The sequence below is a fragment of the Stigmatopora nigra genome, chromosome 3, assembly GCF_051989575.1.
Source record: "Stigmatopora nigra isolate UIUO_SnigA chromosome 3, RoL_Snig_1.1, whole genome shotgun sequence".
Taxonomy (NCBI): Eukaryota; Metazoa; Chordata; class Actinopteri; order Syngnathiformes; family Syngnathidae; genus Stigmatopora; species Stigmatopora nigra.
Genome location: NC_135510.1, coordinates 6,156,825 through 6,181,101, shown reverse-complemented (window position 1 = coordinate 6,181,101; position 24,277 = coordinate 6,156,825). Strand labels below are relative to the sequence as shown.

The window sequence follows — 24,277 nt, the reverse complement described above, 5'->3', positions numbered from 1 at the left end:
AGTGGGTGTGGGTGTGTATTTATGTCTTAGCTTTGGGATGGAGCTTTAGTGTAAAGAAGAAAAAAAATAAGAAAATAAAAGGGATGAGTGACAGAAAGTGCTTATTTGCATTTGAAAGAGCAGAACGAGCATCTCCGTTCTTACCATGGGAATAGCACTTTAAAATACACACACTTGAAACTGCAACAGCGCAGAAACAAAGGATACTACAAAATGGCACAGTTGCCAACACACAATTTGCCATGAAAATGTTCACTAAAGAGACTTGAAGAGGGTACAAAAGACATGCTACCCTCCTGAGAGTTCAAAATACAGTAAGTTATATCACGCAGAAAGTATGCAAACACATTGAAGTCATCTCGAATGTATCTTCTCATAGTGATGCGTTTAAAACAGAAGAAGATATTATCCAAAAATTGCAAAATAAATGTATACGTTCACATTCTTACATCATATGACTGTGCAGTGTCTATTGAGGTCAATGAAGGCAAGAGATGTATTACTCATGCCAGTTTAATCGTGTGTCTGATGTTCACGCTGATTGAAGGATTATGGACGTAGTAATTATACAGTATGGCAAAGAAGGACAACTGGATTTCCTGTGACACCCAGAGAAACAATTGTTAAGGAAACAGGGACTATTTAGGAGCATTTTGGTTAGAAATATTCTTATGCATTGAATAATTTTGATAATTCTCATCCATTTTAAAAAAGCATAGGCGAGGAAACGTTCACTCATTGGACACGTTATTATGAATATCTGCCCAAAACAATATTATTAATATGACACAGAAAATGTTTCAATAAATGTCTACTTTTGGCTTAACGGGAGCCCTTGACATACTGTAGTTGTTCCTTTTCATTTTAACATGTACAATTCTTACAAAATAGTATGACAAATACAATTTTGTTATTGTTTTAATATATAATCAGCCTTGAACCTAAAAAAACGAATAAACTACAAAAAAATATCCTATTTACAACCACAATTTAAGTTTGAAGGCAGACATTCATTGTTTTTTTTTTGTTTATTTGCTCGCTAATGTTGTAGCCACAAATTTAGATTTCTGCTCGTACTAGAACATTTTTCCGTGAACTAATGCCATCATCTTGTATTTCATGCTGTCTCTCTGCACATTTCAGGACTTGGCATCTATACGGCACACGTCCTGCTGCTGTCTGCGTGCACTGCTGCAGGATGCACCAATAGTTCAAAGGTCACAAAGTTGACCTCTCAGCTCCCACCCGGGTCGCTACGGGCGCCAACCTTGACCTTGCTCGACTCACGGACCATTCTGGTGGAGTAAGCACTCACTCTTGTTGACACATTCTCCAAATTCTATATTATAACACACACAAAAATGGTGTATCTTAGACTGCATTAGTGCATCCATACTATACACTGCAGAAAAAGGGAAAGGGCAGCAGAGCTCTGGTGACCTTCTAAAGTTGTGTTTACCATGCAGAATATTCACTTGACACGTTGACTTGACCTTTCCTCTCTGGAGGTAGGAAGATAAATCTCTTACACCTTTTACTGTCCTGGCCATTTGAAAATGCCGCTGGACATTGTGTCGCTGTTTGCGAGTGTAAGTGTGTGTGTGTGTGTGTGTGTGTGTGTGTGTTCGAGGGGATATATGAGACATTAGCTATATTTACAGTAATAACCTTGGGTCTTTAAATAAAAAATAGTCAAACATGTTTGTCCTACATTGCTTAAAATGCGATATTCATATATTTTTCATATATTTTCATCACATTTTTGGATTTTAGAGACTACAATGTTAACTTTTGGACTACAAGGCCTTGCCTGACATCCACTTATGATTTGGACATCATTTTTCTTAGAAACTACATCATGTAAAAATATTTTTACACTCTTCAGTTCCCAATTAGCCTCAATATCAAAGAGAAAATAAAAATGCATGCGTTGCAAGAGTTTGGGTCCTAGTAGGTTAATATAATCATTATTCATCCATTTACCCATGAATAAGTAAAATGTTATAAAAATCTTGTTGTCTTTAAAGAGGTGACGACTTAAGAAACACATAGAAAAACATTTTTTTATCCTTGATAGTACCGCCATCTGTTCAAAAGTCTAAGGTAATTTTGTCATGAGTATTGAAGATGTTTTCAGCTATAAATTCTCAAGCTGTGGGAAGGTGTGTGTATTGCCTTGTTAGCACACTGGCAACAGGAGAAGGTCGAAAGATCACCTGTGGTCAATATCTTCCTATTGTGTCTATGAGAAAGGCTGAGGAGGACAGAATTGCGCAGCATCTATGAGAAAAATGAAGAAAGGTGCGATTAATTGAGAGCTTGACGGGGGAGGATAAAAAGAGGATGCAAATTTGGAGGAAGTGAGGGTGAGAGACTGTGAGAAAGGTTGAGGGAGGCGTCGGGATAAGGGGGAAGCAATATCAGCAGATTTATCCTCTGCCCTCAGCTCACAATGCCTGAAATAAATACATTTTTACACATTGTAAGATACTCACATAAATGCTGCTATTTTTGATATTCTTACTCTACGTGTATGTTGTTTGCGTGGAAGAATGTGAATTGGAATTGTTAGATAAGGAAACATTCAAATTATTCATTCATTCAGGCAGGGGACAGCCTGAATTGGTGGCCGGCCAATCAAAGGGCACCCAGAGAAAGACAACCGTTCACGCTTGTGCCTAGCGGCAATTTAGAGTGTTTTACCAGACTACCATGCATGTTTTAGGGATGTGGGAGTAAACTGGCTTACCCGGAGAAAACCCACACAAGCCCAAACATGCAAACTCTACACCAGTGGTCTCAAACCGGTTCCACATAGGGCCGAAGTGGGTCCTGGTTTTTGTTCCAACCGATCCAGTGCCGACATTTTAACCAATCAGGTGTCTTTAAAATAAGTAGCACCTGAATCTAACTAACTGATTGCACTTGCAAAAGGTATCCTTGTTGAGTTGGAATGAAAACCTGCAAGGACCGGTTTGAGACCACTGCTCTGCACAGTGAGGACCGACCTCGGATCGAACCCTCGACCACCGTGCTGTGAGGCCCACGTGCCAACCAACTCCATGTTAGCCCTCCTAGGCTTCATTAATGTCTCTCACCATCTATACAGTAAATACTTGAAAATTGAAACAAATTCACTTTAAAAACTTCTCAAAATCTGTTTTTTTACCCGATTCCAGTCCTCTGAAAATTGTAAGAGACGTCTTTCGTCGTCAAGGGCAGCTAAGAGGGTTCATACTCAAATGTGTAAACACAATATCACAAAATCGTGATCAGGACGAATTCCCGATCAACTCTTTTCAATCAGTAGGTTTCCAAGACCGTTTGTACAATCAATTAAACTCCAAATTGTTCCACCTTGCTTTTGATTGAACTATTCGAAAATGCCCATACATCACTGTGCCAATCGGCAGCGTATAAATCTCATAAAGATGGTGATAGATTAGTCGGGGTGGCTAATTCTGTGCTAACACACGCTCATCAGTCATCCCACCACCTGCATTTAAAAGAAGAAACCAAGAAAGGTATTCATCTTATTTTAAAATTACCGCCCCTCCATAACAACCCAAAGGGAGTTTGGCCTTGTCAGTGCTTTATACGAATTTTAGGGCTATTTATATTATAACATGATAGATTATTTCCTGGCTGTATTCTCCTCACAACAGTAGGGATTTATAACAATCTTCAAAATAGGGCATGAAAAGAAAAATCGAGCAGTTTAAATACATTTGCTATAGAAGTCTATTTTGCACTTTTCAAAGGTACAGTGCAAACAGATGCTGCTTTTTTTTAGCAGGATACAACACAACAAAGGCTACCCAAATGGATACAATTCTTATTTGGGATATGAAAATATAAACTCGGAAAAAAAAATCAGTTACATAATTGAATAGATTTTAGTACTTTTATTTTTTTCCCATTGAGTTACTTCCGTTCTTTGCTCATTATAATTACATCAACTGATATTTTTCAGAGGAACTTTCCTTGTGTTAGAAATATAATTCGAGTAGTGCAACTATATAGAAAAACAAAAGTTTTATTTTGTTTACCACATTAATCCAGTCAGTGTCCCTGCTCATAACATTCACAAAAACATTATCAAAATCAGCTGGCAATAATTCAGCAAAACAAAAAATAACAAAGACGGATCATGTTTTGTTTTGTTTTTATTTTAACCTTTAATGTCAATATCCGTTCTACTCGTAGTAGCTGTCTTTAAAATATATGTCTGTTCCTCTTCATCCCCAGATGGACTCGACCCTCTCGTGTCAATGGCGTTCTTAATTCATATTCCATCTTCGTATCAGAGGGCGGGGAAGAGCACGCCGTGGTCCACAACAGTTCAGTACTTGTTGAAGAGCACACGCTCCGCAACCTTACTCCTGGCATGGCCTACAACATCACCGTGGTTGTGAGTCTGTTGCACCTTCTATTGGTTCTTTATTTTCTGGCTTCTCCTGAAATACATGTTCATCTCAGGCTTGCACAGGTGGGGGCTGTACTCAAAGCCCCTCGGCCCAGGTTGTTACTGAAGAAAGCACTCCAGAGGATGTGCCGGCACCCCTGGTCACCGCTTTATCCCCACATGCGCTAAATGTCAGCTGGACAGCTCCCGCTACACCAAATGGTAAGGACATATCCCTGATATTCCATTCAATGGTTTAAAGAAGGAATTGTGGAGAAGGGGCAAAATATTTCTGCATAACTACATAAGGCTCACAAAATGAAATTCAGTGTATGTGTACATTTCATCAGAACACTCAAGTACAGTATAAAACTGCCATGTTCTTCAGGTAGAATGCACACAGGGTCAAAATGAGGGGCATCTGTTAAATGTGATGCATAAGAATATGCAACAGGGTTGAAGTAAGGAAAGTGAGATGGGGAGAGGATTGTGAAAGAAGACCACCATACAGTGTGAGGAAGGAAATTGGCGCAAGGAGCTGCCTATCTTTGCTTCCTTAAGTGGAGGAAAAGTGCTCCCTTTTGACTGAGAAGAGAACTGCAGGCTGGGGAAGCACGTCCCTATCAGCCTTTTCTTTTTTCCACCTCTCTGTTACTTTTTAACTACGTCCAATTTCCATGTAGCCTACTGCGAAAAATTATATGCCATACACTTCATGCATTTTAGATGACAATTGAATGCACTTTTGAATGGAATGTATAATTTCTTTCAATGGAGCAAATCTAATGTACATTTTCAATGCAAAATTCAAAATATCCTTATTTATCTTCGGACATAAGGTGAGAGGTGGAATGACCCTCTGAACTATGAGCAGTTTTTTCAACTTCAATTTTTTGGGGGGTGGGGGCATTTATTTATTTATGAGAAACATTACATTATGTCATTGCTACGCCTGTTTTGTCGCCTCAAGGGTGACCATAACAAGACACTCACATTCAACTTGATTTTTGTAGTGCTTTCCCAACTCTATCAAAGCACAAGAAAACAATAACAGTAACGCACACGTTGGTGTTGCACTGTTTTAATACCAGGTGCTCTTACCGAAATCCACATTTTTTTTAAATCTGGGTTTTAGATTGCCATGAGCATGTCATCAAGCACATGCCAGGAATTGAACTTGAGCCGGTAGCAGCGCCAACTAGCAGGAGGATTGCACAATAATAAACTTGAATTACTTTCCCAAAAGTTCCTGAATAGTTTATTGATGAATCCTTATGTATAATGGGTGGAAAATGAATGAATGAATGTACTTCTCTTCACATGTAGACTAATTGAAGGTAAAATTTGTTGGGTATCTTTCACTGTCACGTCAAAAGGCTTTATGAAAAAAGTATTATTTCTGGCATTATGTAGTGAGCTTGAACATAGTATGCTTACTTTTTATTGGACCGCACTACAAAAGCATCAAATCATTTAATTGGACCACAATCCACATTAGTGGTGTGGAATGGATCTGCTCCGTTGTTAAAGTTATTTTTTAGGTGCATCTAACACCACTTAGAAGGCAATATTCTGCCATATTTAACAGTCAAGTGACTATTTTTGGTCAGTGAATCCCCCCTCTAGTCAAAATGGATTGGACATCTAGTCCAGTCAATGGCTGCCAATGAGTTAAACAGATCGCCTATCAAGGGCCAGTGATGACCTGACAACAGTGGGATAACAAACCCAAATGAATTGAGGGAAAAAAAACAACCTTGTCAGGATTTGCCAGTCAATTTCACACTCCCCAACATACATAGCACATATTATCAACTGTTATTTCCACGCTCGTTAAAGGATGTCATTCCACATTGCACGTGTACGCGGTGCCAATTGTGTGTTTTACGCTTAATGCCACATGAGTGCATTTTGCTCCATAAAGCCTATGATGTGTGTGCATATTATCCAGGCTAAATGACTTAAAGCTTACCTCATCTGATGACTGAAATGTATAACAAGGGAGACACTTAATCATGATTACCTGATTGCTTTATGCTTAATAAGCTTTGAGTTTTTTTGACTTAAGAAAGGCAGAGGGGCACATCACCCTTTTCTCCATTCTCTCCCCCCCCCTCCTCCGTCAAAGAAAATGACAATGACAATGGTGATGGGTTACAGAGGAGTGAGATTTTTGTATTATTTTCCTTACTCGTCCTGCCTCTCTCTCTCCTCCTTCTCCCCAATTCCGCAGGGATTTGTGGGGGATAATCCTCTCGGGGATTAGGTCGGGGCAACACGCAGACAAAGAGGGGAAATAAGCCTGTTATGCATTCGCTGCTTCATTTCCCAACCTGTCTTTATTACAGCCTATACTGATATGGGCTTATTCGCACGCGCACCTGTCCGCACACACACACAAACACACACACACACACACACACTCGCATACATGCGATCGGCCACATTAAGAGCTCCCCCTGATGTAACTGGTGTCCACAGGGTTTTTGTGTCTTCATTTTCCTGATAGGTGTGTGTATCTGTATTGAGCAATAATAAAACCCACACATGATTAAAGCAGAATAGACTCTTAGTTCTTACCGCTGATCTTTTGAGCCCCCCAGTATGCATTTTTATTAAGGAAAAGTACATTTGGGTGCCATTTCCTTTTTTATTAGGTGGAGGTAATGTAATGTAATTATTGGGCTGCCGTGTGTGTGTGTGTGTGTGCACGTGCATGGGTCGTTGCTGTTTGTGTCTGTGTATGCACTGTATGCAGAGCATCTTTGTGCGCGCATGCACTTCTTGACACCCATTTTTTGTGTGATGTGGGTCTTTCTCGGGATATCCTTTAATGCCTTTGGTAGTGTTAACACTGTTTTTCATCATTGTAACACACTGGTCTGAAGGCCACACTTTCACTTTTTGCTCAATATATAAGCCGAAAGTCTGTCTACAAATCAGTGATCCAAAATGTTATACTTGGAGTTTCACCTGTATCATATTTTAGTTAATATTGAATTTTTCTTCACTTTAAAACTGAATTCCCTCACGTTTTTGGGATAATATTCAGAATACAGTGCATTTTTTTTCAACAAATACTGGGGTAAATGTTCCTTATTATTCATGACATCACCCAGTATACTCTATAAATAACCTTCATTAGAAAGATGCTTGCCCAAAAGGTTTAAGTATGCACATTTCTTGGATATTTTGAAATTATGTGCCTTTTCTACATATTAAAATTGGTGTTTCATGTCCCTTTAACTTTAAATATACTCATGTTTTAGTTGTCATTTGAAAGTACAATTACAAAAAGGTTTGTGAAAGGTCTTATACATTATTTCTTCCACTTAATGGGCAGAAATCTCTTAAGAATTTCCTCTAATAAGTCTTTCCAGTTAGTGGAAGTTATTACAATTAAAAAAAAATGGGTAGCAAACCTGAGCAACTGTGCTAATACATTTGTCCAACTACAAAAAATATCAGTATGTAACCCTTGCTTGAGATATCATTTTGTATTTCCTGCATTTTAAAATGAAATGCTGTTTCTTTTAGGCATCTTAACCAGTTTTGGCCTTTGGATGAATGGTGTTCTTATTTCAAACATCAGTTCCTCTCAGAGCTTTTTGGTGGTGAAGGAGCTATCCCCGTGGAGCAAACACATACTCAGGCTGCAGGCCTGCACAGCGCGTGGTTGTGGTAAGGGACCAATGGTGAGTGATTTTTATTGGTTACACATTCACAAATCTTCATGTATCAGTTAGTTTAATAGTTAACCCTCCAAAGACCAAACCACTAAATAATTGATGGGAAATTAAATGTCTCCATATGCCTTCAATGGTCCTTCAAAAAGGACACTACAACATTTCATATATAATTTTTCATAGATTTGTATCATCTCTATAAGGGATGCATTTTTTTTTTATCAGGGGAAGAAAATCTCATTCGTATAGTGACAAATAGCTTGACCATATAAAGGAAATAGTGTTTTTGTTTGGCAATTTTCCCTGAAAGACGGAAACAATGTGTGTATAATTGCAAGTATTACAAAAGTATGAATTGGTGTGCATGTGAATGCTGTCAGGTGTCATAAAGGTGATCAATTCTCTCCGCTCAATAATGAGGGTCGGCATGATGACGGTGACATTTGCTAGGAAATGTCACTCCTTGCTCAATGATGTCTTTGACGCAAGGCTGTGTTTTGGAACATTTTTCCAATAAGCAGGCCATATTTAGTCAAATATGCCAAAAACAGCTGACACAGAGGAACAAGGAAAGTGGGTGAGCAGAGTGGAGGGATTGAAAAATCCATTGTGTTGGTGACAAAAATAAGAGGAAAAGAGGAAAATTTGGACCCTAGAATCATAGGAATTAAGGGGAGATTTGTATTTCAAATTTGTTGTTGCTCATGTTGTTGTTTTTTTTTTTCCCCAGGTGGAAGCGAACACATTAGAGATGGCCCCAGCAGGCCCAGTCCTGCTAGAATTGGCCAACCAGAGCTCTCGGTCACTTAGAGCCCGATGGACTGCTCCCCCCAGCCCCAATGGCTACATGAGATACACGCTGCACTATAAAAGTGAAGGTAACTCATTTATCCATTGTTTTTTTTTGTAGCTTTTTACTGCTTCTAGTGAATTGAGAAGTGAACAAAGAAACAAAGTGTCTTCATTAAATCAGTACTTACTAGTTACTAGTTTTGTAACTCCTATTTTAGGACTCGCCAAAAGCAAAGTTTACATTCAAAACCTCTATCAAAAATTCAACACTAATCAGAAGATCATGTGACTTGATTTTTTTTTTGTGATTCCACCAGGCACGATTGATGAACGAAAAATGATGATCATCACAACTTGTACACTTGCATGAATGCTTACAATGTTTACAAATTGTTTTATGGTAGCATTTTGACACGAAACATTTTTTTCTATTGACCTTAGTGCCTTTGAGGTTGAGTCATATACCTCCAAATTATGGGCCAACCTTTTGGACTAAGTTTGTGGAAGATAAGTCCAAAACAACTAGTTGCCTGCAAATCTATTGTCTCCCAACTCAGTAACTTTGTGTCAAAGTCATGCAACAAAAAAAAAAAAAGATGAATAATCAAATTGTCGCAGCAGTGGAGAAAAACTAGAGAAATGATTCCACCTGTGTGGCTTGGGGAAGATTCAAGCTTGAATGCAGAATAAAGTCAAGCTGCTCTGAAACAAAAGGATGAGAGATTTCAGCTTCCATAGAAGTATTGGGAAAAGATTGCAAGCCTGAACTAAACAACACATGACAAACAACGCAAGAATGAAATAGAGCCAAGACAAACAAGAAAAGTCGACAAAAAGAGGGGGAAGAAGAAAATTGAAGAAAATGAGAATAGAATGAGTGAATATAAACTCACACAGTGGTCCTTTAACTTGCACAGATTCATCAAGTCACTGGCACGTACACACCCGCTGTAGTCAGAGTGTTTGATCTGCGCCTCACACAGGAACAGACAGATTAAAACGAGTGGAGGGAGGGATAGAAGAGGTGCACAAGAAAGAGAGATGGTGTCTCGCTCTAGTTCCCCATAAGCCAGTGCTGCTTTGATACACTGTGCCTTCATCAGTTCACACAGGCCTGATATGTGTTTGTGTGCGTCTGTCCATCTAAATATATTGGATAGGCTTGGAATGTGGGATTTTCTGATCCCTTTTCTTTGACTATCCTTGCATAACCTCAATATGGAAACCTCTCTTTTGATCATTCCCAGTTAGTGTTCCTCGCTCTTCGATTCTCTCTCTCTCTCTTTCTCTACTACCTCGGTTTCGCCATTCCCCGTGTTTATGTTTTATTAATCACATTCCCGGGCATCACACTGATGACGCTTTTAAAGAATTGCACCGTGACAATAATGTCGCTCAATGTACGCAACTTCTTCCGTCAGATTTATGGCACTTTCCTTATCTGTCGTCTGTCAGATGGCGACGCGATGCTGGACGGTGGCACGGAAGCCAGCAGGTGGTTGACTTTGACGGACCTTCATCCGTACACCAGCTACAGCTTCTGGGTCGAAGGTTGCAACACACGAGGCTGTGTGGAGAGCTCGGTGCTTAATGCTACTACGTCTCCTGCAGGTACCACAAATGTACAAATCTCCTTCAGCAACACTCTGACTTTGGTTGTCCTCGAAGCTGATTACAGTTACAATTTTGTTGAATTCAGTGGAAAACTGCGCATAGTACTAGGCCAATTTTCTAGTAAATTGGAAAACATAACATATGTTGTTCTTGTTTAATTTCCTTCACATTTTTGAACGACATAGTCATTTTTCTATTGGTTTAGGAAATACCTAATAATATACTACTCCTAAATTTATATCATTTATTATCCAACGGTAACATTTCCTGGCTTTGCAAAAGCTAACAATGACAGAGTTGACTTGCTAAACTTAACTTTCGATATATAAGTCTTTTTTATTAAGGTGGTATGAATGCACACGTTAATTAATTCCATAACAATACTAAAACATGATCTGTGCCTATTTCCCAAACAACAAAAGACACACTCAGGAAAAGTTTCAGTGTTCAAGTTCAAAACAAAGACATGAGAAAGTATAAATTTTAAATAGCAGACGTTTCCTCTCTTTCCAACCGGCTTTCTACCTCTGTGCCTCTGGCATCTCTTTAGACGTCTTTAAGGCAAACTGTCTTGATGCGTCCTTGTTCCGTAAAAGAACAGAGGCGAGCTAGGCAGAGCGGGAGACACACGAGGAGAGGAGGAGGAGAGCAGGAGGAGAGCAGGCCCAGAGAAGTGAACATAAAAGTGCATAGTTTAAAACGATTAGTGACACCTCTGATATTGTACCTGCTAACGCAGCATGAGAGAGACAAAGCCCCACCAATGTGTGTGCGTGTATGCATGTGTGCGTCTTAATAGCCATCCTTGTGCTAAGATGACTTGTGCAATCAATGTAGTTGTAGTCACGTCGGACCAATGTGTTTGATTGAAGGGTCACTTCTTCGCTTGCAAAGTGCGTCTCTTATTTTACGCCGTCAAAACAACAGGCGCGATCATTTTCTTCCCCCTTTGTCGTCCTTAACATATTTGCATGCCGCATTTCCTCCACTTCCTTCAAGAGTGGTCATCTTTCTCACTCGAGTTGTAATTTAACGGCTATCCCTCTCGACAGTATGAGAGGGTCACTACTGAAAAGTTATGCTTCCTTGGGGCTCCCTAAGCATGTTTGTTATTTGCTTTTGTCTTTGCTGGTTGTGAAGAAACTACACAAAAGGTGGACTTCTGCATTTTCACACTAGTTTTTGACGTAAAGTTAGCCTTACCACTCGATCTTTATTTGTCTTGAAAAGTCCTGCCTGATTTGTAGGATCAGAATCCACCATATTCAGAAAAAAATGTGTTTTGACATTTGGGCCTTCACCCGGAACAGATTGTTCAACAATTGCTTTAAACGCACCCAATTGGAGGATTTGAGGATCTTGGAGAACTAAAACTTCCCTCTCATAACACTACCCCTTCAACACAATAGGCAGTCTACTCTCCCTTTCTTTCTTTATCTTTACTTGCTCCTTCTTTCCCTCCCTTTACACTCCTAACCATTTTCCTCTCTTTAGCTCCAGAAGGACTCTCCGCCCTGAGACTCACTCGTGCCACAAGCACAAGTCTAAATGTGTCTTGGTCCAGACCAGCCCGCGCCAATGCTCCGGGCCCTCTTCACTACAGCCTCCAAATGAGGACATCACCCCAGAGGCCAATGATAAGGCAAGATATAGCACAGATGTGCCCACACTTTAAAAAAAACACTCGTAACACACCCTATTCCTGAAACAGACAAACCAGACATATTGCATTTGTATACAGACCTAAAACATAATGCCTCCAACATCAAGTTAGGAATGATGAGATGAAGGGATAAGTTTGAGATGAAAATCAAAGAGGACATATGGGGGACAGACAGGTACCCAACATGTGATGCAATAAAGAGAGATGGTCTTCACCTCTGATATGTATTCATTACATGCTTCCTGACAACAAATTGCAATTTAATCCAAGAAGAGGAGGCTCTCATTCTCTGGTAATAAATAAATGACTAGGTACATGTATTATATATCAGACAAGCATGCCCGCCTCTTCTCCTGCTTTAGATATCTCATTGTTCCCTGATTTATTCATTCATTCATCCCTTATGTCCATCCAATGTTAAATGGCCAGCGGGCCCTCATTTATGACAATCGTCCCATACCTTAGCCTAGTTTCCCTTCATCGTCTACAATTACATGAATGCCAACCAGGTAGCATGTAGGAATGTAATTAAAAGCAGTCAGGAGTAGTCCATGCAATCAATGGAAGGAGATACTCCACGTACTTTCCATCTCAAATGCGGATTGAATGAACAGTGCTGACAAATGTTCGTGGATTTAAATTAAAATTTGATTAATAACGGTCTTTTTTTTATATGATTGGACTCGTATTAAACTGGAGTTCATCTCTGCATTTTTTGCCCTGCTTTATCCAGCACAAGTGTTAATCTATTCTATTAAACTTTCAGGCATTTTTACAGTCATATTTGTTTTCAATTGCTGTATATATGATTTAAAATGCTTGCCATAGCTGAGATCTTTTCATTTTACTTGGGGGTTGGTTTCTAGCCTAAATAAAATGTGTTCATTGGTCCTTGTTCTTGTTCAGGCTGCTGGAAAATGTGACAGATACTTTTTTCTACAATGTGCTGGACTTGTCTCCATACACTGGCTATCTATTCCAACTGGTGGTATCACATACTCATGGACAGACAACAGGCCTCTGGGAAACCCTTCGTACAGCAGAGGACCGTAAGTGTGCTTATTTTACCTTAAGATCCAGTGTAGCAACATTTACCAACATAAAAATAATTCATTCTTTGGAACGTTTGTGTTTTGAAGGATTCTTTTTTTGTATTGTGTACCTAAGGGCATCGTAAAAGAGTGTGTAAAATAGTTCTGTACTGTAATGACAATATTTAAAAGTGTTGGAATGTTAATTTAGGCATTGCTTTTGTAGGTCTCACTCATTTATTTGACTTCATGCTGTCAACAATTTTAGACACAGGAAACACATGATCATTTCTCATCTCCCAACATAGTCAAAGTGAAGCCAAGCATTAGTATAAATGGTCTTAAAGCCATTGAAAGGCTTTTTATTGACTGTCTTATCTTTGTGCCTTTCTGTGCAAACAAACATAATACCTCACATGCGTACATCTACTTCAACACAATCAACATTGCATTGCTGTATAACCATATGCATTTCACCTTGGATAATTATTTTTTTCATGATCCGAGAGAATTGCAATTACGAAATTAATTCTGAATTCACTGCATTGTTAGAAAGGATCTGTGTGTGACTCAGTTCACAAAACAATGTGAATTTAAAAATAGGCAATATATAACCAACTATAGAAAACCCAAAGATGAGGAAGGTACCAGCTTTATCAACATACTGAAACACCCTGGCTGTGAGAGATTAAGACCAGCATACTGTACAAAGTGCGTGTGTCTGTGTATATGTGTGCAAGCGTGCGTGTCTCTTTGTGTAAGTGGCTGTGTGAGTGACCTAGCCAGTGTCATTGTGGGCTAATTGTCGTAATAGAATCATATTAGCCACTGGTGCAGCCTCTTCAGTGAAAAGTTATATATTAATTAGCAGCACATTATTGTAGCATACATAATCATTAAGCAGCTGAGATTTGCATGCATTTGATCTGTACGCTTGTACACGCCACAAGAAATGTGTTTGTACACATCTTTGTGTTGTTGATGTACAGATGCACACTCACGTGAACACAAATGCACTTTCACACACTGTTGCTCACACACACATCTGTAAACATTATCACTTTAACATTTTTTTATGTTTCTGCGGGATATAGCAGAAATGGTGAGGGTTACATTACTTTGGTTCTCCATTAAGAGGGAGAAAAGTAAGACCATAGTGCAGTATTAGCAAGTATTTAGATCTAAATGGGTTACACAAATTAGAATAAATGACTATTGTTGCTAACACTGTGAAATAAATCTCTACGTTTTTAGGTAGCAGTGTTTAAACAGAAAACTTTGATCGCAGTGTTAAACCTTGTAGTGGTCTCAAACCGGTTCCACACAGGGCCGCAGTGGGTCCTGGTTTTTGTCCAACCGATCCAGTGACGACATTTTAACCAATCAGGTATCTTTAAAATAAGTAGCACCTGACTCTAATTAACTGATTGCATTTGCAAAAGGTATCCTTGTTGAGTTGGAATGATAACCTGCACCCACTGCGGCCCTTTGATGACCGGTTTGAGACCACTGGTATAGCATGCATTTTTAATGCTGTTTTCGCACACCCAAAGTTAGTTCTGTACTCAAAAATGACAATTAGATCAAAATAAGATTCATATAATTATAACATATAACAAAGATAAATGAAGTACACCTATAAACATTTTTTGTGGTGTAAAGGCTTTATTTATACTGTTCAAGTGTGCCTGTGTGTATGTGTATTTTATTCACAATCAGCCACTTCACTGTAGTTCGTTTCTGAGCTGTGACCCTGTGCCCTTTTGTTATAATATATACTGCACTGCACTTTACAGTTTGCCACAGGTTAAAGTATTCATATAAACTATGTAATACAGCTTTCCTTTTTTTTACTCGCCACATTTCTTTCCTCTTCATTTCCTTTCTCTTCAGACAGTCTTTGTATTTCAACAGTGTTTCGCCACTCCTATTTGACTGACCAGCCTTTTTAACTATTTAGAAGAATAGATGGACAGGATAGAGGGAGTATGGTAAGAAATAAAAAGTGAATTGGAGTGAAAATGGCAGACAAAAATGGGGGAGGGAAAATAGGGGAAGCCTAATGACAGAACAGAGAAATGGAGGGACTCACGTTTCCTCCTTTCCTTTTTATCATTCCATTAAAGTTTTATATCCATCTTTTTAATGTAATTTGGTCCCTATGAATTCCTGCTGCTGCAGAAGAGACAGACGGCTCCTGTGAACATAAACTCTGGCTGTGTCGGACAGCTCCCTTTCCTCTGTCTACTCGCATGTTCACACCAGCTAAGTGATCTAAGAGACTGTGTGCCTGTCAGAAGTGTGCCTTTGTCCGTGTGTGTATATATATGTGTGCTATAGAGCATGTTCAGGAGACCATGATTAAAAAGGCAGCATTTTGAGGAAATGTTCTTACGATAGTAGTGGTTGAAAGTGTGTGCATACAACTCGCCGATTTATGTAAGATTGTGAACATAGTTTCGTTAATTGAACACAATCATTAACCCATGCAGGGGTTGAGATGGGATTGTATGTGTTAAAATAGGAGATATTGCTAAAAAGTAGCCAGAACTGGTTCCCTAAAAGAGTATGGTGTATGTGGTGTGAAGCCATCAGACCACATGACACCCCAACCGGATCTGGTATTGTTAACTATTTAGTATGACTTTATTTAACATGAATTCATTTTAGCAGGATTAGGTAAAAACATGCTACTGTGCTGCCAGTGGAGTCGTTTTAGTGGCTCACATTTTGAAAGCCTCTGAAGATCCGCAGCCGTCTCCTATGTTAATATGACTCCTAATACTACACTGATGTTATGGATTTTATGCCCTGACCAAGACACAGATTTGATTCAAATGCCTTATATGATTTTCTAATGTTGAGTTCCCTTTTTATATCCCGTGGATTGGTCTGAAGGTTAGCCGGAATTATATAAATCCTTCCAAATGTCAACCGGTCTAAATTCTTTGGGATCGAGTTTGAATGATTGACAACTGTGATTTACTTTGCCTGGTTGTGGTTCCTCCACAAAAAAATATTAATGTACATTAGGTATACTCTTGATGCGAAGGATAGAAATCAAGCTCGTGACCTTGGAAACACGTCAGGAGGCGCCTACTCGCTAGCTCCTTTTTTTTTTTTTTACGTCTGGAGACATCTTGGCGTCTCCTCAAGCAGCGCCGACATTAGGAAATAAAGATACGAAATGCAATGTAAATTCTACCACTATTGCTTGTCATGGTTTGACACGGCTTCGTAAGTGTGCCGATAACGCTTAAGCTCAGCTTCCATTCTGACTTTTCGTGGCTTCAATCACCTTCAGAAGAGCTGTCCCTGCTCTCATGCTACCCAGAAGGTTTTTTTTTTGGTGTATTTTCTCTTATTTATGCAGAGGACAGATTTACACCAAACACATACAAAGAACTGTTAAGTAACTATACACACACACACACACACACACACACACACACACACACACACACACACACATGCATGCAACCATTCTCAGACCGTCCTTCCGCCCTCCCCCTTTCCAATCCTCTTGTCACTTGATTGTGTTATTACTATGCTAACCAAATCCTTATAAATGTGATTTAGGGCTTGGTGGCCCCACGCTCCTGCTTTAGCCTTCTGCTACCCTGTTTTACGGAAGAGCGGCGTTGTAAGAAATCGTACGGAGCAGGGGGAGGAAAGACGCAGGGATGTCGAGAGATAAGGACATAGACGGTTACAGAAATAGAAGACAGGGAATAAGGTCTTGACAATGCATGTGTTGGGGGGTTACCACGCATTCCCTCAACTTCCTTTTCCTCATATCCAGAAGGCAGTAAACTGTCAGTAAAATTTGGAGGAGAAAAAAAAAGGAAAAAGGAACCCTTGCATCTTAAATGAAAATTTCAATTGAAAAACTTAACAGCCCTTCAAATTGCAGAATTTTACACGCGCCAGTAAAGCTTAAATAACACTCAACACTTGGGGGGGAGAGGAATGGGGAAGGTGGTGACAACAAGGGTTACTTTGTGCGTGAGTGTGGCTGGATCAAGGTGACTGACTTGCGCGTTGTGGTTGAACGACGCTGATATAAGAATTCTCTCATAAAAGTTGAAATTGATTACATTTTTAATGTGATTGTCATGAACACAAGAGAGAAATATCTTCCTAACTTCCATACTTAGAACGTTCCCCAAGTAGACTGATCCACCATAACTGCAGTGAGATAGAAAAAGAAGCGTCCCAACTTGTAAATATGGAGTTAAAAGTAAAGCTGCATAGCGCACAGGCGGACATGGATGTAGAAAACAGACAGCCAGACAAGCTCCTTGCTTATTCGCGGGGTTCGCTGGACCTTTGGTGGTAATTGAATCAGTGTGAGTGCTGCGTAGAGCTAGCATAAAAACCTGTTAACCCAAAAGGTCGACTCGCTGTATTGTTTATTTAGCAGGGAGAGCAGAGAGAGGGACAGTGAATCGGAAACCGGAAAGGAAGGTTGGAGGGACAGAGAGTACAAGTAGAATAGTCAGATTCGGGGATTTTGCGTTATCGTACATAGGCATATAACAAGGCATTTCAGAAAAGTTGAATGATTGGTGTCCCAGAAGACATCCTGTACTTTAAACCCAGAGTAACAAATCACAACAGCTCTTTCATGTAGACCAGACACTCAACTAGGATGTCAACAACGATATCCCGTGAAGTATTGCTGCATTTTGATCCATTCTGAATATTCATAAGTATGAGTCCGATATCTACATGCTTAAGTACTGACCAAAGCAGTTCGTTATTGCAGGGGGGGTTTCTTTGTTGCTAAGATATTTAATAGCTTTAACCTCTGGATCAAGTGTTTCTATACTTCACTGCAGCAGTTAACATACCCACATCAAAGTTATTGAATGTAAATCCTTTCATGTACAAAGTTTGATGAGTAAGGATATTAAAAACTTGCACTATTTAAAACGGGGAGAAAAAGTAATTCTGGTTCATTCCAGGTGAAGCAAAATATGACAAACTACTGATAAACTGTATTTAATGTGTGACTGACTATGCGCATAAAAAACACGGTGGCAAAGCCATGCACGTAGTATATTTGAGCCCTCAACCGGTTGTACAGATGTATTCCTAATCGCTCATCTTCTTAAGCATGTGCGTATATACACACGGGCATCTGCATCTGGGAAAGCCGTGAGCAGTTAGCGCTGGTAGCACTTAGCGACACAGCATGCTTCCTTAGTCCGCTCAGTCACCTTGATCCGCTTGCCCTTCACGGAACCCCATTACTACTCTCCTGCATCACTGTGGGTGGAAGCATGTGAGGGTGTTACAGTAGGTAGTAAGCGTGTCCATTAATACAGTGCAATACATCGGGATGTAAATGTCAGGGGAGGATGGTGCAAGGCCCTATGTTATGTATTTTATCTTATAAAACATATCTTGGTATTTGTTGACATTTATTTCAACAGATTTTCTACTAAAGAAGTTACTGGTTAAAAAGTACCATTGATCGTTTTTGTTGAACCACTTATCTTTTGATTTTTGTCGACTTTTTCCCCTCAGGTCCTGGTCCACTCGACCATCCCACTGTATCAGTGCTTCATTCTTGCAATGTGACCATCACATGGGCCCCGCCCCTCCAACCAAATGGCATGATAATCAGCTACGGGCTCTATCTACAACCTGGCTCGAGCTATTCTTTATACGATATCCCTGGTACCAAATTGGACCCCAATTCAAATTTTCCCACAACCACATCAGAACCAAACCACTCAAATGGCCTACAGAATCCAGAGTCTACTCATGTAAGCAATAAAAATCAAGGTAGTGGTTTAAACTTGTTGCCATCATTAGAAGCTACTGCAATCACAGGGCAGAACCAACGGCCTTCATACAAAGGATTCATTTCAAATGAACCAGATACTGAACATCAAATCCAACAAGGACATCTCCACTATACCAATTTATCAAACTCAGAGTCAGGTTTTGGTCCATCCGCTCCATCAGTCAAAGTTTCAGGCCTTACCACAAGCTACACCTTCCTTCACCTCCTGCCATATCAATTCTACAATGTTCAGGTAAATATCAATCTTCCTGCTCTATGGTGAAACATGTACAATTATTCAATGTGACAAAAATAACATTCCTCAATCCTCTAGCTGGAAGCGTGCACCAGGATAGGTTGTTCCGTGTCCAAAACCGTGGAATTTCTAACTTTGCCAGCCCCTCCTGAAGGCCTCCCCATACCTCATCTTCATTCTGACACCCCTACCTCAGTTCTCTTGTCCTGGGGTGCACCACAGCGCTCCAATGGAGTTTTGGAGAGGTGAGATCTGATCATACACTATATAAAATGATTTTGTCTTTGGCCTGGGATACCTTTTGTGGAAATGAAAGTTACAGAGAGAGAGAGAGCTAAAAGTATTTTGACGTTGCTCTGATGTTAGTGTTGTTTAAAATTATGAGTCCACAGGGAACACCAAAATAGCACAATTTGTTTAACTGCTGTTACAGAAAATGAAAAGATGTACTTTAGGAGGGAAGTGGTGTGTGTTTGTGTATAAACAGTTTGGAACCAAGTTGGTGGGCTTTGAAATACAACACTTCTTCTATTAGTCATTGTACATTCAGAAGTACTGTTTCCCAGTTTTGGTTATTGTAGTTCTGGGCTCACACAAAACTTATCTTGACCAAGGTGGCTGATTGAACGCAGAGTTACTGGGACAGATCAAATTTCCACAGTAGGCCATCTCCCTCCAGGCCCATTTCCCCTCTCCTTTCTGGACTCTTCCTCAGCACTTAGTCCATGGACAAGTTACGACTACAGGCTTGTTCTACAAAATCAGGCTGGCAGTTCGAAAGGTAAGACAATAATATCTGACTGTCCTGACTCGTGTTTTTAACCTGTAACTACATCCATATTTGCAGGACGTTGGGTGGGTATCACCACCAGACCCTCCAGACCAGCTGGTGTGAGTCCGCCAAGAGTCAAAGTGTTGGGACCGGAGTCACTACAGGTGAATCTTTTCATTTTTTATTTGTTTGATCTGACCTTTATTAGCTGTTTTTGTCTTAACTCTAAAATGCACGCAATAAGACTGAAGTGTGTAATTGCGAAGTTATTCGGCTGAAAATGACAGCGTCGAAAAGTCAAAGCAATGTCACACTCATTCGTCTGTCTTTCCTTCCTGGGATTTAATGAGAAAGCAAAAACATTCAATTCAAGGTCCCCTTCACAAAATGGGTGGGGCTGTGACCCTGTCGAAGACGGCTTCCTTCCTTGTCGGCCATTTTGAAGGAGGGGCCAGAGTTAAATTCCAGCTTCGACTAATCCCGCATCAAGGCCTATCAAGCAACTACGCAGACACTAAGTCTGCATGCACAAAGAACATACACACGCTTTCACGCATAGCCCTGCACTAATGCTAACAGCCAAAAAATGCTAATGCTTGTCATTATTCCAGAACCACCCCTGTCATCTCTGCAGCTGCAAAGATTTAGGGGTCACACCTCCAAGACGGAAAATGTTCTTCCTGGTTGATGCTAATTGGACAGGCAGGAAAGCTGCTTCCTGGTTACCAATTGACCTTGACAAAAGAAAGGATTTGGAATATAGTGCTTCCTTTAATTCTGTAAATGGGCTCTTGTTCTAGATTTTTCTGCTGTTCACATTGCTAAGTGAAGGCTTAAAGTTTGTCTTTTTGAAAGAAAAAAACCCTTTAAAGGCAAGTGAATATTTTCAGAAAATTCAGCCTCATACGTGTGTGTATACGTATGTATAAGTAGGGTCAGTTTTTCAAATTATTTTTTATTTCTTAATGAATGAATACATTCATAAAATGTTAATAAAAACAAAATTGAAATCACCAAAAACAGAAATACACTCCATTCAGTCCAATAATACTTTAAAAAGACAAGAACTAAAAATAAAAAGAGAATAGTATTCAATAATTTTTAAATAAATAAGATAATAAATACAATTAACATGATTAATTAACCTAATTGACAGAGACAGATGCCCATTTTAAGATAGGAAGACTGTCTGTGAACGCTCATTTGTCAGTGCCATTGACACTGCCAGCTTCTTTCTCCCAGTCAAAATGAATTGGATGTCTAACACTGTCAAAGGCAAACAATAGGTTACAGCAGTTTTGATTTTGCACTATGAAATCATATGCATAATACAGGCATCTGTTGCAAAATGGTAAATTGTGGGGAAATTGCCATCCCTGTTTATCTGCTTAACATTTAACATGAAAATCAGCAAGACAATTCCTCTTTTTCCTCTTTGACCTGCATACTCAAGTCATTGCAATAGCGCTTATGTGTTGAAAGGACAGAACTGTGCTGTCAGCTAAAAAGCACTCTCCCAATGCCTTCTTTTGAATATAATAATAGCGTGATCCTCACACACCTTACTCCCCACATTATCATTTGGCGCTCTCTCGCTCAAATACACAAACACACGGCCAGTTGTGCACACACACACACACACACACACACACACACACACACACACAGTGAGACTGCACTGGCCTTAGCCCCGGTGGTCTGTGTCAGCCGAGGTGCCGCGCTGTCTTCACCATCTCCAGATTACATCAAGCTATTCAATCTGTAAATGACTTCTAGCACAAAGCACACCCAACTCGCACTTTGGGAAATGAGCTACCTAACTCAACATGACCCTTCGCATATGCAGCCGGCTGTTTGAAAGTGTGTGTGCAACTTTGTGTGTGTGTGTGTGTGTGTGTGTGTGTGTGTGTGTGTGGGTGTGGGTGTCCTGTATCACCTCGCAGTGTCACTTGTTAAATGAATATCAAGGTTGCATGAGAAATAATTGTTCCTGACACTCATTCATAATATTCTCATCAACATTTGACCACCTAATCACCTACACTCATAAGTCACCAGCATATTTGAACTGACGACTTATTGTACATGACAGTTTGCGTGCATAACTGTGTTAGCACACACGGTCACTTGGCATTAAGCGGATGTACATAGTCCTAAGTGATAAGAATCAATGTGCATGCATTGGCACTTCTATTTGAAAGTAGCTAGTCTACGGATTTGCATTAAAGATGCAGATGAGTGAGTGTGTTTTAACATTTGTGCGTGCCAGTTACCTTCATCCTTTGCCCTAAAATGCTGACAGGCTGAAGAGCTTCCAAATCAGATGCACCGCTCGGCAACTGCAAGCTTTTGTTTTTGCATGTGGCAATTCCATTACCCGCCGCCTTTCATTATTTTAGCATGCCGTTTGTGCATGCATGCACGCGCCTGTGTTCGTGCACACCCCATTTTAAATGTGATGAAAGGAATCGTCTGCCCAAGTCAAAGTCAGGTTATCTTTCCCCACGAGAGATTTGATTGCACACGCCAGCAATGACACATGCGCATAGAAATGCCAACACTTTGTTGGACTCCAACAACATACTGGCCACGCTAATGGAGATCTTATGATTGTCTATAAAAATTCACACACAGACAAAACGTTAATGCGTACTCTGCTGTGAATTCCTGTCGTTCATCTACCTAAAGCTTTTTGCTGTGCTCAGCAAGCAAAAAATGCAGTTTTGCCTCAACTCAGATATCTACGTCTCGAAACATGTGGTGCCATAGAATATAATGTAAAGTGAATTTCATTGGGTTTAAAACTGTCACCATATTAGACAAAACGTTCGATTTATAACAAGTATAATCAATAATTTCATGATGTGGACTGAGCTGATTTGAAAAAGATGACATTCAGACGTAAACTGCTGTCTTCCAGGTCATGTGGTCTCCACCTTTAATTCCCAATGGCGAGATCCAAGGTTACGACATCCGTCTCCCAGAGCCACGCGTCTTCCACAACGGCGACATCACGTCTGAGCTTAGCGTCACGATAACCGACCTAATTCCTTACACAAACTACAGCGTTACTATTCTGGTGTGTTCTGAGGGAGGTGGATTTGTTGGAGGATGCACAGAAAGTCTACCCACTCTGGGTACCACTTTACCAGCCAGCCCCCAAGGCCTAGCACCACTGACTGTGGTGGCCGTCAGCGAGTCTTTTCTTGCTATATCTTGGCAACCTCCGCACAGACCTAATGGACCAAACATCAGGTAAAACTGGCCTAAAAATGTAAGTAACTGTGATGGTTTTGGATTGCCTTAAATATTTTTGTAAAAGAATAGTGATCATTTAAAAAAATATTATTATTATTATTGTACTCTCTCAAAGCAGGGGTGTCAAATCTGTTTGTCACGGGCCACATCCCAGTTATGGTTTCCCCCATTAATGTTCTGACCAAATCTACTCTGCCAACAAATCGTAATGTAATAAATAGTCAGTTGTTCGTTACAAGCAATTAAAATGCACGAGCCCTCCTCTGCGTTCTGCACAGCTCAGCTTTGCATGTTTGTCTAAGTGGTTTGGTTAAAAGGTGGCATTAAGCCCTTCTTTTCTGATTACAGAAGAAATTAGCATCACTGTGGGGAGAGGAAAACACAAACCCTGCAGAAAAACACAGCAGAAGGAGGGAGGGATGAGCTCTAGTGGACATGAATGAATTGAGAACACTGAAAACAAGAAGTGGAAATTAGTGATAAGGACGGAAATTTGCGTAAAAGTTAGGGATTCCTTTGTACGTGTTGGCAGTAGTGTTCAAAGCAAAGCTGTAAATGTGTTGTTTATGAAGGCATTTCTCAACACCTAATCCTGCAAGTGCTTGCTTTATTCAAATGTTCCCTTTAGATATGAGTTGCTGCGACGTAAACGCCACCAGCCGCTGGCCGTCACCCCGGTGGTCCCCATAGTAACAGCCCAATTCCATAACCCTTCGGAAGATCTCCATCGCTGGCTCCATGTTTACTCCGGCACCAAATTGTTCTACCAAGATAAAGGCCTAAGCAGGTGAGATTACTGAAATGAGCTCTAGAGCAAACGCAACCAGCCGTGTGTGCAGAGCCGATCGGCGAGCTGCGGCTGATGCCGATCTTTTTAATGCCGCTCAAAGATACATTAAGCAAATATTCCAAAGAATTAAATTGTTTTTTCACACAACATCACTCTAATCTCACTTTGTCACTTGGTACAAGATTTTTATTTATTTTTTTGCCTCAGGCCGCGTGT

The 24,277-nt window shown here is 40.1% G+C and overlaps 1 protein-coding gene across 1 annotated transcript in view; it reads left to right on the top strand.

The window, feature by feature from the left end:
• The window catches only part of ush2a (Usher syndrome 2A (autosomal recessive, mild)), a 130,180-nt gene that overhangs the window by 53,354 nt on the left and 52,549 nt on the right, over positions 1-24,277 (top strand). The window contains exons 42-55 of the mRNA XM_077713040.1: positions 1,144-1,303; positions 4,249-4,411; positions 4,480-4,627; positions 7,943-8,100; positions 8,822-8,969; positions 10,339-10,494; positions 11,992-12,139; positions 13,067-13,209; positions 18,724-19,238; positions 19,320-19,486; positions 19,856-20,022; positions 20,089-20,177; positions 22,934-23,268; positions 23,900-24,058. Of these exons, the coding sequence (XP_077569166.1) occupies positions 1,144-1,303; positions 4,249-4,411; positions 4,480-4,627; positions 7,943-8,100; positions 8,822-8,969; positions 10,339-10,494; positions 11,992-12,139; positions 13,067-13,209; positions 18,724-19,238; positions 19,320-19,486; positions 19,856-20,022; positions 20,089-20,177; positions 22,934-23,268; positions 23,900-24,058 (2,656 nt within the window). The remainder of the gene's footprint in view (positions 1-1,143; positions 1,304-4,248; positions 4,412-4,479; positions 4,628-7,942; positions 8,101-8,821; positions 8,970-10,338; positions 10,495-11,991; positions 12,140-13,066; positions 13,210-18,723; positions 19,239-19,319; positions 19,487-19,855; positions 20,023-20,088; positions 20,178-22,933; positions 23,269-23,899; positions 24,059-24,277) is intronic.